At 38.8% G+C, this 15,611-nt stretch overlaps 1 protein-coding gene across 2 annotated transcripts in view; it reads left to right on the forward strand.

The window, feature by feature from the left end:
* Positions 1–1,827: 1,827 nt before the first annotated feature.
* The window catches only part of ldlrap1b (low density lipoprotein receptor adaptor protein 1b), a 66,285-nt gene continuing 52,501 nt past the window's right edge, over positions 1,828–15,611 (forward strand). For both annotated transcript variants that reach the window (XM_039740668.1, XM_039740667.1), the window contains exon 1: positions 1,828–2,072. In XM_039740668.1, the coding sequence (XP_039596602.1) occupies positions 1,988–2,072 (85 nt within the window). In that variant the 5' untranslated portion in view covers positions 1,828–1,987. The remainder of the gene's footprint in view (positions 2,073–15,611) is intronic.

Genomic DNA, 15,611 nt, shown 5'->3' on the forward strand with positions numbered 1-15,611 from the left:
AATGGCCCTTACATTTCATCATTAAAGAAGCTCATCTTTACTGTTACTTCATCTTGTAAAATCAGGTGGCTCAGTAAAGAGCGAAGCTGCCTCAAAGATCAAGATAATGGTTGTTTTTTACATTCTCTTTCTGTTACTGCATGTCTTTCCTTGAGTCCTACGTCATGGGCAGATCCTATCATGTCTCTTCTCTGGTGTGAAGAGATGTCAAGGGCAAGCAAAGGGGAGCCCCAAAGTTCAGTTGTAGGCCTTCCCTACTTCTCTCTATAAACACCTACCTACTTGACCCTATCATCCTGTCCCAAGGTTTCTTTTATTAGTTCTATGCTGATGATAGACAGCTACACTTTTTATTCCCTCCAAAAGTCCACACATTACCAGCCACAATCTCTACATGTCTCACTTATATTGTAACTTGAATGCAGGAACACCATTTTCAGTTCAAAATGGCAAAGACGGTCTAACTTGTTATCCCAGCTATTCTGACTGTTCAGCACCCCATCTCTATTCAGTTCAGCTAATTTTTTTGCTAACACCTGCCAATATGAGGCCTTGAGGTGGTGATCAATGACCAGCTGTCCCTCACTGACCATGTTGCAATGGTCTCTCATTCTTGCAGATTCACTGTATACAACACTTGCACAATCTGACAGAGTAGGCAGCATAACTCCTGGTGCAGGTCTTAGTTGTGTCACTTCTCTTTTCAGATCATTATGTTGGCTCCCAATAACGGCACATATTAAGTTCAGATCCTTGATGCTTGCCTACAGAGTAGAGAAAGGGTCAGCAACTATGCATATGAAGACGCTTGCAAGGTCCTGTGCTCCTTCTTGACCACTCAGGTCTGCTGATGAATGGCGTCTGGTGATGCAGATCTCATTCCAGACTCTTTTCATGTGTAGCTCCTAGTTGGTGGCATGAGCTGCCCATCTCCATTTGAAATTCTATCTCCCTCAATGTATTTAAGAAGCTTCAAAGACTCTCTTGTTTGGTGAATTTTTATCTGGCTGATATTAGTTGTTATGCTTTTGCAACCTAAGAATTGTAACTAGCTTTTAGTTTGTTCTGAACTCTTGATGTGTGGTAATCAATTTTTAAATTTGTCCTTAGTACTAGGGTGTTGTACCGTGTTAGCCATTTCATTTTGCTTGGCTTTTCTCTAAATTTGTCCTGTAACCCTTTTTGGCCTCTTTTGTAAGTCACTTTGGATAAAAGCGTCTGCTAAACAAGTACATGTAAATGTAAATGTCTTTTAAGAGTCAATTTACCTCACACTTTCCAAAGATGTTCAGGTTACGTATTATTAGCTCATCATGAACGTTTGCTTACGAATAACGTGGAATAGATTCACGGGGATTCGGGATCAATGACTCTCAACATACTATACGTGCAGGAAATTCGGTTTTCGCGATCTTGAACTGGATTAAGCGGATTGGAAAATGAATTAACGATTAATTATACATATATCTCAATCAGTTGTGTAATTCGTAAATGTGCGTTGTTGTATTTACTGAGAAGCAAAAAAGAGGATAAGAGTGTTCTTTACTGCTGTTTGGGCAGTGAGAACACAGTCAGAATTTGGGTATTATTTAAACGAAGAGTTCAGATTTACATGCTTTTCGGAAAACGCGTTACGGATTATTTAAAATGAATTTCTTCTTTTTAATTCCAAATCGATCTTTGTTGTTTCCTATTTATTTATACAGTATTCAACCTTTCGCAGGCACGCATCTCCTAGTCGTATTTACAAATCGACTGCTGCTTTAAAAGGAAGAGACTAAGCCGGGCACGTTCCCCCTATATTTACATATATAACACCACCCCGTGGCGCCGGACGTGATACTCCGCCGACTCCGGGGCGGGAGGGAGTGTGGACGACGGACAAGAAAAGTTTGTGGGAGAGTAGAGGGAGCGCGGTGACTGGAGATTTCGCTGCTCTTGATTACTTTGCCTTTTAATCTCCCATTCTCTTTTTGGATCTGGTAGCATGGACGCGCTAAAATCTGCAGGAAGGGCTATCATTCGGAGTCCCAGCCTCGCCAAACAGTCATGGGGAGGAAGCAAACACAGGAGTAAGTTAACAACCGCTGTGTCTACGCGAACTTCAGTAGCTTTAGCCGTCTGATGTTTGGGAAGAAAGCCGACGCGAGCTGCGGGGTGGGTGAAACGGAGCCGAAGTACAGGCTGTCTTTTTGCGTCTGGGCTGTCCGACGCCGTTGTCTCAGCGGGATTTTCGGATTGGAAGCGCGTTACACTTCGATGTGGTTGGGCCGAGGACCAGTGTAAGGTTTTCTTGAGATAGCGAAGTTCGTTGCTCAATTTATGAGCCGCCGTTTGGCTAATCTGTTTTACAGCCGGACATGCGGCCAGTCTACTTGTTGCTGTTCACCGACGGGACTGCAGGTGGTCTTGAGCCCCTCGACGAAACACCAGACGCTTCACCCTATTTATTTATTTATTTTTGGTGATGTTGATCCGCCTTCATTAATGAAACGATTTGGCGAGATGTCGCCGCTGCTGCAGCAAACGTACATTTTGGGGGTTGTTTCTCATCTCAAGCGGCATTCGTGTGGGCTACCGATTATGTGTTGTATGCCCTGTCAGGACGTGCCAGTCTTTACTTTGTGACGGCCACTACATATCAAATCCCTGTTCAGTGACGTTAACGTTATTAACGTTTAGGCGGTTTTCCCAACGTACTTTAAGTTTAATAACAATATTTCGGTGAAATACTTGCCATCTTTTCTAAGTTGAGTATGCCGACTCATTTTATTGGTTTTTTTTTCCAGTTTACCTATCATCAATGTGTTACTGTTTAGAGTTACACGTGGGCATCCCGTTAGTCCATGCTTGTCTCGTAAGGAATAAACCTTTAGATCTCATTTCGACGGGGCTGTGCATACATTAGCTGCAAGTTTCAAATGTTGATGTAAACTGCTGCACGGGTTACGGCTCATTTTGTGTTTTGCCATGCTATACAAATCTCTTGCAGCACCTGCTTGCTGACATGCTTTTCATGAGGAACATCCACTTCTACATTATGTTCTTAAAACACAAAGTGGTGTTTATACACTAAAGGTAATATCTCTAATCCTTTGCCTGTCCATTCAGTGCTGAATGTGCCTCTAATTGAATATGCAGTGTTCAGTTGACCTTTCTCTTTTCTAAGGACTGTTGACTACAAAGGTTAACATTTCCCAGGATTTGTTTAGTTTATTTTATTCATACTCCTGACTTTTACTTTATACTTCTTTTAGAGGGAGTGTGCTGAAGAGCTCTTTGAAAACTCTAAAGAAAATTTCGTTTGCCACAGCTGTACTTGCATTTTTTTTTATTCTTTTAGTGAATTTATTTTACCTACTTTTTTGTCTTGTATTATTACTGCCCCTTTACATTTCTAGTTTTCTGGTTTTGAATTCCTGCTTGTGGTGCTGTCTGTGTGTAGTTTTCATTTTGTTATCCAGTTTTGGGTTTACTTGGGTTCTCCCTAGCTTGTCCCCATGTGAATGGAGGTGCATGTGTGTCCTGTCCAGGTTGGTTCTTGTCTTAGGTGCAGTGCCACAGGGTCACTGTCTCTATGTTCTTTCCATGTTCATTTGAGCTTTGTCTGGTTTCATTCTATGTCTGCATTCCTTAAAAAAATTATAGTAGGCTGTTGATTGTTTACATTGCAGTAGAGCAATTCTGAGCAACTTTAATAAATCCCTCGGCTTTTGTCTGGTTATCCACAGTTCTGATATTTTCAGTTTTCAGGTAACTTCATTCTCGTCTAACTCTGTCTAGCTAGTCCTTTACATTGTGTGTAGTACTGAGCTTGTGTTTTGCATTCACTCTAACTATTGCATGTTAAATTGTATTTTGTTGCAAGTCATTCAGATGTTTTTTGTTTTTTTTGTGTTGGCTTTTGTTATTTTGTAATGCCTTCTGTGAGGAACTGGAGTTCCTATTAGGTTTACTCCCATTCTTGGTCCAGTGTTTCCAAAGTAAGTTCCTTTCTGTCTGACTGGTTCTGAATACAAACGCATGAAACAATCGATTACTCAATGATCCGGTTTGAACCAGTAGTTCCAAATCTGTGTCCTTTATGCAGCATTTTATACTTTTGAGTTGCATGTTCTTCCCAGCCTATTTCTTGCGTAAATCCTTGTCCTCTGGGCCTTCTAAGCATTCAGGCTGAGACTGTTAGGAAAAATTTTGAAGTAAGGAGTTTTGTGGAAAGTGTTATTACCCAAACCTCGTCCTCTTTAATAGTCAGGAAATCATCGCACAGAAATCCAGCTTGGTTTCTAGCAAGATCAACTCTTATGCATGCATGTTGAGTGTTTTTAATCCCTGGATATACTTGTGTGGTCTTGAGTTGTCTCACTTGTGTACTAGCAGGTTGCTTGGGTAAATGTGGCCATTAGAAGTGAGATTGTTTATGCTCAAATATTTCCATTAAATGACTGCAGTCCATTAAATTTTTTTTAATTCATTTGTTTGGGGGAGGTATTGACTGTAGATGCAAAGAACCAATTTGTACTTCAATTTTTCATCACAAGTAAAATGGAAGGCAAGAGATCGGCAGCACATTGTTTAGCAAAATTTGTGTCGCAGCTTGATTGGACACCTTAGTTTGGTCATGGCCATTGGGGAGTGTTTTTCTTCCTTCTGTTTTAGCTGCTCAGTTTTCCTTTTGCATTCTACATGTTTTAGGTTGAATTGTAGTACTACGTTGATCTACAGTAGTATGAATTAGTGGGTATGTATCCTGTGGTGGTCTTGGTTCCTCTCTAGGATTTTTTCCTGCCTTGTCTTCGCCACATCCTTGTTATGGTGGGTTTAAATAAGTTTAGGAAATAGATTGTTAGATGAAATAGAAGTATGTGTTTCTTATTTTTGGGGTTTTGTTGTAGGGTGAAATGTATTTATTTTTATATATAAATAGCTGCTTAAGGGTGCTTATTTAACATCCGAGTGTATTTTTTGTTTTCTTGTTGCTTTTTAGGTTCTCCATTGTCAAGATGTGGTTATGTTTATTTCATGTGGAACAAATTCTGATTGTTGCATCCCTCTCTGAATATCGGACTGCTAGTACTTTTTACATACATTTTGTGTACTTTTTCTTTTTTTCTTTTCTTTTTTTTTTCTTTTAAACTGATTGATTTCTGAGTTAATAGTTGATAGCTACCTTACTTGTTAGGTATGGTTGAGTGTTTACTTCACACTTCCTGCTACTTATCATGTACTTGGCTTTAACATTACAGCCTGTGTAGGGGAAATGTTGTTGTTGTTGTTGTTGTTGGTTAAATTCTTTTTCCTATATTACATTTGGTTTGATGCATGCTGAAGGTGACTTGGCAGTCACCTTGTGCTGGCCTCTGTTTTGTTTAAGTACTATGGAGTGATTTCACATGTTCGTTTTTTTTTTTTTCTCCAACTGGAAGATGGTATTGGGAACATTGATTACAAATTTGAAGAATTAACGCCAAGGATTAAAGGTAGGGTTCTTAAGACATGGGGAAAGAGCAGCAAATGTGGAGCTGAGACATGTGGGCCACAAAGGGACACAAGAGAAATTGGATGTGGCAGAAGTGAGAATGTTAAGATGAACATTTTGGAGTTCCAAAAATGGGCAGCATAACAAATGATGAAAATTGGAGTTACAGCAAAAGTGTGCTGAAATGTTATGGATATAATGAGAGACCATGCATATGTGGACGAAAGACTGATGAAAATGGAAGTACAGGGAAGAGAAAGGAAGGGAGGCCAAAGCAAAGATGGATGTATCAAGTAAAAAAGATTTGAAGGTAAAGTGAGTAGTGAGGAGCTGCATGGCTGAGCTATATGGAGAGTCTAACCAGGCATATACAGGTGCCGGTCATAAAATTTAGATTAAATTATCATGACAGTTGATTTATTTCAGTAATTCCTTTCAAAAAGTGAAACTTGTATATTAGATTCATTCATTACCCACAGACTGATGTATTCCAAATGTTTATTTCTTTTAATTTTGATGATTATAACTGACACCTAATGAAAGTCCTAAATTCAGTATCTCGGAAAATTAGAATATCAATTAAGACCAATGTAAAAAAAGGATTTTTAGAAATGTTGGCCAACTGAAAGGTATGAGCATGTACAGCACTCAATATTTAGTTGGGGCTCCTTTGGCCTGGATTACTGCAGCAATGCGGCGTGGCATGGAGTCGATCAGTCTGTGGCACTGCTCAGGTGTTATGAGAGCCCATGTTGCTCTGATAGTGGCCTTTGGCTCTTCTGAATTGTTGGGTCTGGCGTATTGCATCTTCCTCTTCACAATACCCCATGGATTTTCTGTGGGGTTAAGGTCAGGCATGTTTGCTGGCCAATCAAGAACAGGGATACCATGGTCCTTAAACCAGGTACTGGTAGTTTTGGCACTTTGTGCAGGTGCCAGGTCCTGTTGGAAAATGAAATCTGCATCTCCATAAAGTTCGTCAGCAGCAGGAAGCATGAAAAAACTCTAAAACTTCCTGGTAGACGGCCGCGTTGACCTTGGACCTCAGAAAACACAATGGATCAACACCAGCAGATGACATAGCACCCCAAACCATCACTGACTGTGGAAACTTTACACTGGACCTCAAGCAACGTGGATTCTGTGCCTCTCCTCTCTTCCTCCAGACTCTGGGACCTTGATTTCCAAAGGAAATGCAAAATTTACTTTCATCAGAGAACATAACTTTGGACCACTCAGCAGCAGTTTTGTCTTTAGCCCAGGCGAGACGCTTCTGACGCTGTCTCTTGTTCAAGAGTGGCTTGACACAAGGAATGCGACAGCTGAAACCCATGTCTTGCATACGTCTGTGCGTGGTGGTTCTTGAAGCACTGACTCCAGCTGCAGTCCACTCTTTGTGAATCTCCCCACAGTTTTGAATGGGTTTTGTTTCACAGTCCTCCCCAGGGTGCAGTTATCCCTATTGCTTGTACACTTTTTCTACCACATCTTGTCCTTCCCCTTGCCTCTCTATTAATGTGCTTGGACACAGAGCTCTGTGAACAGCCAGCCTCTTTAGCAATGACCTTTTGTGTCTTGCCCTCCTTGTGCAAGGTGTCAATGGTCGTCTTTTGGACAACTTTCAAGTCAGCAGTCTTCCCCATGATTGTGTAGCCTACAGAACTAGACTGAGAGACCATTTAAAGGCTTTTGCAGGTGCTTTGAGTTAATTGATTAGAGTGTGGCACCAGGTGTCTTCAATATTGAACCTTTTCACAATATTCTAATTTTCCAAGATACTGAATTTGGGACTTTCATTAGTTGTCAGTTATCATCAAAATTAAAAGAAATAAACATTTGAAATACATCAGTCTGTGTGTAATGAATGAATCTAATATACAAGTTTCACTTTTTGAATGGAATTACTGAAATAAATCAACTTTGTCATGGTATTCTAATTTTATGACCGGCACCTGTAAACCCCCACATAGAAGTAGGAAGAGAGAAAGTAGAATATTCATCTAATAGGGCATGCCCATCACCTACTTAGTCTTTTAAATATGCTCACATCTCCTTGTTTCTGGTGAATGACAATGCGTTAGAATAGTTTGGCCTCAAAGAACCCTTCCTAATCTAGAAAACTTAGTCTCCTTATGTGAGATAGATCTGCTGCTGAGCTGAGTTAAAATTAGACTTTAGCTCAATATAGCCATCCACAAAGTAGAGGATAATTTGTGTAATGTTTACTTCTCAATATCTGCTTTTGAAAAGATCTTGAAATATTAAATGCCCAATGTATTTTATATTAACCAGTCAACCCAGATAGTGGTGATGAACGGGAATGAGAAATAATTACAAGGAACAAGTGGTATCTACTTCACATTCTGGATGCAGTGTTAAGTTGGCAGCATGTAAAATCATTTCAAAGAGTTGCCTTTGTGCAGTTACTAAAGTATTTACTGTTCTTTGAAAGGTGCTTGAAACCTTTCTTTTATGTAAAATTAAAGTTAATATTCTGTTTTGCTGGCCTATATAGAACAGATCCTCTGCCTGTGGAGTTGTGTATCCAAAGCAGCTTTTTTTTTTTTTTTTCTAGCTTAAGATTTTGAAAGGGTGTAAAAACCTTTCCTAGTAATGATTGGCACAGTATGTGCCCACTCCAGAGAGGGAAACCAATCAAAAGATCTTGCAGCCTTGCAGCGTATAGGAAAAGTTAAGCTCATTTAACATGCTGGTTAGATGGCTTTTCGGAAGGAAGTCAGTTTCTTAGTTTTTATGAACAGTTCGAAAGTGCCTTTCCACATTTTCCTTCTTTGGAATAGCAATGATGGATTGACAGATCAAATGCACTTCGATTGTGACATTGTGAGAAAAAAATTCCTCTTCCAATTCCACATGCCCAACACCAATTTTTTTTATTTTTTTTTTTATTTATTTCATACCCCTTTAGTCGATATAAATTGGAGGGCTAACTAGATCACTTAGCTGGAGTTTTGCAGTAACTCTCACATTTGATTGTGCGCGTGGGAAGGCCTGTGTGTTAGAAGAAAAGAGACTGGCTGTATGTTAATCAAGTGGCAAATGCCATAGGGAGGATATGATAGACTAACATCTAAAAATTTTTTTTGAATGCAACGTGATCTACCTGCTCTACCTTTCCAATCTACCGGTCGATAGTGATCAACGTTTTGGACACCCCTGCTTAAGTGCATGTATATTTATATTTAAGCAGTGTTTAATTGCCAGTATTAAGTGATTGTGTGAGGGGGTTAGGTGCACGTATTGATACAACGTGTTGCCGCACCCACCACATAACAAACCATGACACTTTTTAGTACAACACTAGTTCAGATGGAGTGGAACAGTATGAACTTTATTTTTGGTGGCCAGAGTGCCAATTCTGCCACCAACATCCAGGTTTTTCCCTGCATGTTTGTGGGCCTACATCCAGGGCTGGATGCTGATTAACATCATACCCAGGACAGAGCAATTACGGACCTTGCTGAAGGGCCCAAAGAAGTAGTCACTTTTGGCATTTACGAGATTTGAACCGGCAACCTTCCGATTGCCAGTGCAAATCCATAGCCTTGGAGTCGCCACTCTGCCCATTGTGTGAGAATATGTATTTTATTAGAGAAATGGTGAAAAGTACTTTTTTAATTAAATTTTATTTCAGATAAGTACATTAAAAGAAATGTTAAACAGTATGACAGCTTTTAATTATGAGAAGTATTTTAGTTTTATGCTGTATGTATTATGGGTAAATATTTTTGCTTTACATTTTATTAAAGTATGCATTTTAAGAATTTTATCTATTGTATTTTTATGGTCACTAAACAATAAGACCTACAGAATTTTTTCTTTGTTGTTAGTTTAAAAAAAAAACAACAAAAAAAAACAGTTCACACTTGTGGTCTGTAGTTTAATTATTAAACTACCAAAGTTAACAGTTTAATATAAGAAATAACCATTTTGTGTGTCTGGTTATAAAGTGGCTTAATGTAAAAAGACAAAAAATCAAAATGGGTCGATCAAGTGACATGAAATCTGTAACAAAACCTGATTGAAGTATCCTTACCTTCAGATTTTAGTTTGGTATTCTTCAAAACTTTTAATACATCCTTTTAGCCCTAAATGGGAGGCATGAGTTTAAAGCTGCTGCACCTTTTTTTTTTTTTTTGGAAACCCACAGCAGAGTTTTCTTAATTCAGAACCCCATACTCCTGTGGCAGCTCCTGCAAGATACAATGGGTTCCATTGCCCTAAGCCTTTGCTATGTCTTCAAAACGTGTAGATATGATTGGTGTTGTATTTGACTGAAACGTTACAGATAAAACTTTTATTACAGAAAAGACAATGTGCGTGTCCGTGAGGAGTATGACACTGGCTAGAGAAACCAAGACTAACCGTTTTCAAAAGGATATCTAAGTTTGTGGAATCCAATCCTATTCCTTATGCTCGTGCATATAAAAAGTTAATAGTTGGTTACACCTTACTATTATTAATAAAGCGTAATTATTGCAGTAAAGTTTAAAGGCCATTTTTTTCTTCAGTTTATGATGCACACTATGTACAATATGTGCACATTTGACCGAAATGCAAAGTAGTAATTAGGCTGGCTTTGTGGGTTTTGAATGCATAGGTTATGAGTCTTAGAGCCTCTTAAAATAGCTCAGCTTCAGTGGATTACAATACAGTTCTGCAGCAAAATGCAACCTCTATCTAAAACATTAATCAGCATTTAATCTCTGGTCAACAGTGTCTAACAGTTTATTCTGTTTTACATTTCTTCAGATTTAGCTGCAATAATTTGGTATGTAGTAGCCATTGATTTAATTTCAAAAAGGCCTTTGTTTGTGAAATGGGCTTACTTGTTGCCTTTGTTTGGTTTATTGTTTACTGATGGTTTTTGAATTGCTTGGCACATGTTGGATGCTAGCAACGTGAGCAGCTGATGCTGAGTTGCAGTTACCGGAGTGATTAATAGGAGTAGGCAGTCCTGTTTGTTTGCTTAAACAGATATGTCTAGTTCAATTTTATAAAGGCCTGGCTGCCTTCTCAATGCCACCTTCTTAACCCCCCAAAAAATTCATTCTGAAACCAGAGAAAACTGTGCTTAAATTTAGATCATAAGAAATATAGAATATTTAAAGTGGCAAGAGTGTTCAGTGTTAATTTTGTACTTCGTTTACGAGTTAGAAGTTGAAAAAATTGTAAACATTTGCAAGGTGTGAAAAATAGATTTATTAATGTTGTAACCCGGTGGTGGTGGAAACAGACTCCAGGAAGGCAAAATTGTCGGGGGGAGGGGAGTTGGTAAACCATTATAGAATGTAACTGTATAATTTTAAGACTAACATGTGGTTGGGGGGGCAATCTGCATTAACATTATCCAGGTTGCTTTGTTATGAAATTATAGAGCTTTGGTAATGCATTGCTGTAGAATTTTACCTTCCAGCTGTTTTTGCTTTGGGTTCATCTGCAAAGCATGCAATAATTAACTCGTGCAGTGATGCCCCATCACACAAATGTGACTTTCTGTCCATGGAAAGATATGATCGAATTGTGGAAGATGGGTCAAGTGTGCGGAGCAGCCCAGTTTGATAAGTTTGTAGAATAGGGTGCTAGTGGTCAAAGAGTAAAAAATATGATTAAGCAGATTTTTTTTCCCCCTTTCCAGATTCAGGAAAAAATAAAACACTTGGTAATCTTAATACCTATTTTACTTATTTTTGATTTTGCCTTTGTTTTAGGAATTGTAAGGCCACCACCTTCCAAAAGACATGTTAGTTCAGGTAACTTTCCTGATTCTGAAAATGCTGTTTAAAATGGCAATTTTAAAGCCTTTTAAAAATAAAAGGGAAATGTATAAATATGGCAGTTAATCACATAATGTTTAATAAGAGAATCCGCTCATTTGCTCAGATGAATGTTTAACAGTTTTTAGTTAAAACAGCAGCAAATTGGGCATCTTGGGTTCAAGAGTGAAATATTAATAAGGATCAGGAGTGAAGTTTATACTTAAGGCAATCGAGGAGTGTTGTGAAACTGTTAGTAGAGTGGTAAATCAAAAAATAGTGCAGTGGAAAAATTGGTCAGTTTTATTAATGACGATAGAAACTGACAGTGCAAAAACACTTATCATTCAAATGATGTACAAAATATAGAAGTGTTGCAGCATAGCTTGTTTGGAGTAATAAATACTATGCCAAAATTGGAACTTCATCTCTTGTGTTTTTATTCTAGCTAGGTTGAGAAGATTGGTGTGAATGATGTGGATAATACTGTATAAAGGCAAGCATTGTGGAATATATGAAGGCACAAGATTTTATGTAATTGAAACCTAGTTAAAATACTTTCTAAGCATCAGTTTGGAATGAATAAGTAGTGGATAAAATTGATGTGTTGTGGTACAGTGAAGCCTTGGATTGCAAACATAATTAATTCCGGAAACGTGCTTGTAATCCAAAGCACACAGGAAAGCAAATTTCCCCATATATAATAAACTCGGGTGATTAGTTTCACAACAAAAACTATTCTTATAAAAACAGATCAGTACAAAATATAAAGTAAAAATACATTAAAATAACCTGCACTTACCTTTTGAAAAGAATCATGGCTGGTTTAAGGGAGACAAGAGAGGGGTTATTGTGTAGGACGAATTTCACTCAAACAGAATCCCTGCTATCTTGGCTCACTTGAATCTTCTTTTTTTGTGACTTAAAAGGAACCTATCCAATAACAGTTGCTTTTGCCTGAAGAGTCACTATACTTGGACACAAAAATGCTTTACGCACTGCAAGTATTGTAAACTCTTTTGGGATTGCACCCAATGGGACGACACGCCAAAGAGCGTCCCGAAGCAACTGCAGACTCCCAGCACTAGAGCAGTTCACCGTAAAAGCAAATCCGAAAAGATCACGGACATGCTATAAGTGCCTGCTGCTGATGGGTGATACAAGGAACATTTTAAATGCGCAGGGCCACAGTATTACTTGGCCACTAATCTGGCCATGACCTTGCCTGACTGCTGTGTCTGTGTATGGGGGAGTGGCAGATCTCGCTACAATAAATAGCCGTTCTGTTCCTGTTTCAAGCCAGAATAAAGCTGGTGTTGCTAAAGTACTGCGACTCGGCTTCGTGTTTTGGGGTGTAAGACTGGGACTCGCATTTTGCAACACATGCACGTGGTCACAATGCTATAGTAAACGGTATATGCTCATATGGATGTTGACTATATGAGTGAGGCACGTCGACTGAGGCAGAATGGGAGACGATTACCCTCAATCCTGCAGCGAGAGAGAGAAGAAACATCCGTTCAGTTGTGATCACGTGGTGCTCAGCAGACAAAGTGTATACATACTACTTGTATTGCAAGACCTCACTCATTTGTCAAGTTAAAGTTTATTAAATTTAGCTCGTCTTGCAAAATACTTTCATACCAAGTTACTCGTAATCCAAGGTTTTACTGTACTTGCTTTTTGGTTAGAACTGTTCCTGCTGTATTTTGAGCAAAGCTGTAGGCACTTTGGCAGTCTTGTTAAAGAGCATTAAAGTAGTCATGTTGGGTGAAAACACAAGCACAAGTCTACTTCTCAGCATCCTGTAGGATTTGATATTTACAGTCAGCTATGCCTGAATCCTTACACTTTGCAGGCAAAGCTAGGGAAAGTGTGGATGACAATAATAACTTGATCTGTTTATTGCTTTTACCATTGATAATTTCAGTAATTTTGGACAATAGTCCAAATGTGGAAAATCCAATCTTTTGGGACTCTGCTACATAACAATGTGCTACTATAAAATGTGCTAAAGTAGTTAATTTGTTTTATAGAATTCCCAGTTGGGGCTAAGTGAGCTTATGGCCTTGGCACCCCTGCAGATTTATTTGCTCTATCATGTCACCACTTGTTGGTGGCTTTCCTGTTTTCCCTGGCCATCTTTAAGTAGTACAAATGGCACACTTATTCAAATAAGGATAAATGGCTGAAAAGATGTCTGCATCTTTTTCTTTTTTTTTTTTTGTCTGTCTGTACGTATAATGTAATTTTGCCTTGATTTTTATTTATTTTCTCTGAATATCTTAAAGCAGTTTCAGTCACATGCTTTTAAAATAAATTTTGTACAGCTGCTTCTTAATCTTCCCATTCAAGACATAGTAACACAAACTGACACAGGACAAGATTGGAAGAATGGGTTTTGGGTCTTGTAGTTCATGTTGTCTTTCTCTCTCTTCGGCAGAGAGTAGCTTCCAGACCCACATACAGGGAGTGCAGAATTATTAGGCAAGTTGTATTTTTGAGGATTAATTTTAATATGGAACAAACACAGTGCTATCAGTCAATCCAAAATGTTAATAAACCTGAAACCTGAATGTTTCACAACGGAAATGTGAGTGTGAACATCATCAGGGAAATACATATGTGCGCACAATTATTAGGCAACTATTAGTGTGCAGATTTATTATGCAACTAAAGGAAAAATGAAAATTTTCCCATCTCACTTGTTTATTTTCATCTGTTATAGTGAGAATAATAAACAAACACCTCAAAATTTACAAATAAACATCTCTGACATTTCAAAAAAAATCAATCAATCAATCAATGACCAATATAGCCACCCTTCTTTCCAATAACAGTCATAAGCCTTTCCATTCATGGAGTCTGTCAGTTTCTTGATCTGTTGATGATCAGCTTTTGTGGAGCAGTGACTACAGCCTCCCAGACACTCTTCAGAGAGGTGTATTGTTTTTCTCCCCCGTAAATCTAGCGTTTAAGAAGTGCCCACAAGTTCTCGATAGGGTTTAGGTCAGATGAGGAAGGGGGCCATGTCATTATTCCTTCATCTTTAAGGCCTTTACTGGCTGGCCACGCAGTGGAGAACTTCGATGCAAGTGATGGAGCATTGGCCTGCATAAAAATCATGGTCTTCTTCCTGTATCACTGTTTGAAGAAAGTGTCTTGAAAAACTGGCAGTAGGTTTGGGAGTTGATTTTGAGTTCATCTTCAATGCAAAAGGTGCAACTAGCTCATCTTTAAAAATACCAGCTCATACCAGTACCCCACCTCCACGTTGGAGTGGAGCTCTGTGCCCATTACTGATCCACAGGTCCATCCATCTGGTCCATCAAGAGTCACTCTCATCTCATCGGTCCATAAAACCTTTGAAAAAATCTGTCTTCAGATATTTCTTGGCCCAGTTTTGACGTTTCAACTTATGTTTCTTGTTCAGTGGTGGTTGGGTTTCAGCCCTCCTTACCTTGGCCATGTCTTTGAGCACTGAACACCTTGTACTTCTGGGCACTCCAGGTAGGTTGCAGCTCTGGAATATGAAAGTACTGGAGGATAATGGGTTCCTGGTAGCTTCACGTTTAAATTCTTAAATCTTTGGCAGCTAATTTGCGTCTTTTGTTCTCAACATGTTTCTTGCGACCCTGTTGACTATTTGCAACAAAATGTTTGATGGTTCTATGATCACACACCAATATCTTAGCAATTCCAAAAGTGCTGCATCCCTCTGAAAGACTTTTTACAATTTTTGACTTTTCAGAGTCAGTTAAATCTCTTTTTTGGCCCATTTTGCCTGCGGAAAACTAGCTGCCTAATAATTCTGCACACCTTGATATAGGGTGTTGATCTCCTTAGGCCACACCCTCCCTCATTACACAAATACACATCACCTGACGTGCTTAAATCCAATAAGCATTCGAGTTAATACAGCTTGGAGTTGGAATATACGCATTAAAAATGATGATATGGTCAAAATACTCACTTGCCTAATAATTGTGCACACAGTGTATAGCATCTTTCTTTCATCAAAGAGATGAATTCCTTAGCTTTAATTGATGGTATAACCTTTGGTGACTAAATGAAGGGCTCTTCCAATTACACACGTAGTGACCATGTATAGGCTTTTTTTTTAATATTGAAGTGGTCCATGATGGCAGTGAGTTTAAATGAACTTAAGTGTGATATGTCTTAATGGGTCTTGAGTTTCACTAGATGTGTGGCAAAACAGGTTAATGGCAATTTTTTCCTACATGTGTCTTTTCTGCAGATTACTGTACTTTCCACTACAGCCATTTAGAATTTCTGGCTTTCCTTGAGTTTAAGAAAATTACTGCTCATCCACCCCCTCATGCTAGGCAGATGTG

The sequence above is a fragment of the Polypterus senegalus genome, chromosome 17 (genome assembly GCF_016835505.1).
Source record: "Polypterus senegalus isolate Bchr_013 chromosome 17, ASM1683550v1, whole genome shotgun sequence".
In the NCBI taxonomy this organism is placed as follows: domain Eukaryota; kingdom Metazoa; phylum Chordata; class Cladistia; order Polypteriformes; family Polypteridae; genus Polypterus; species Polypterus senegalus.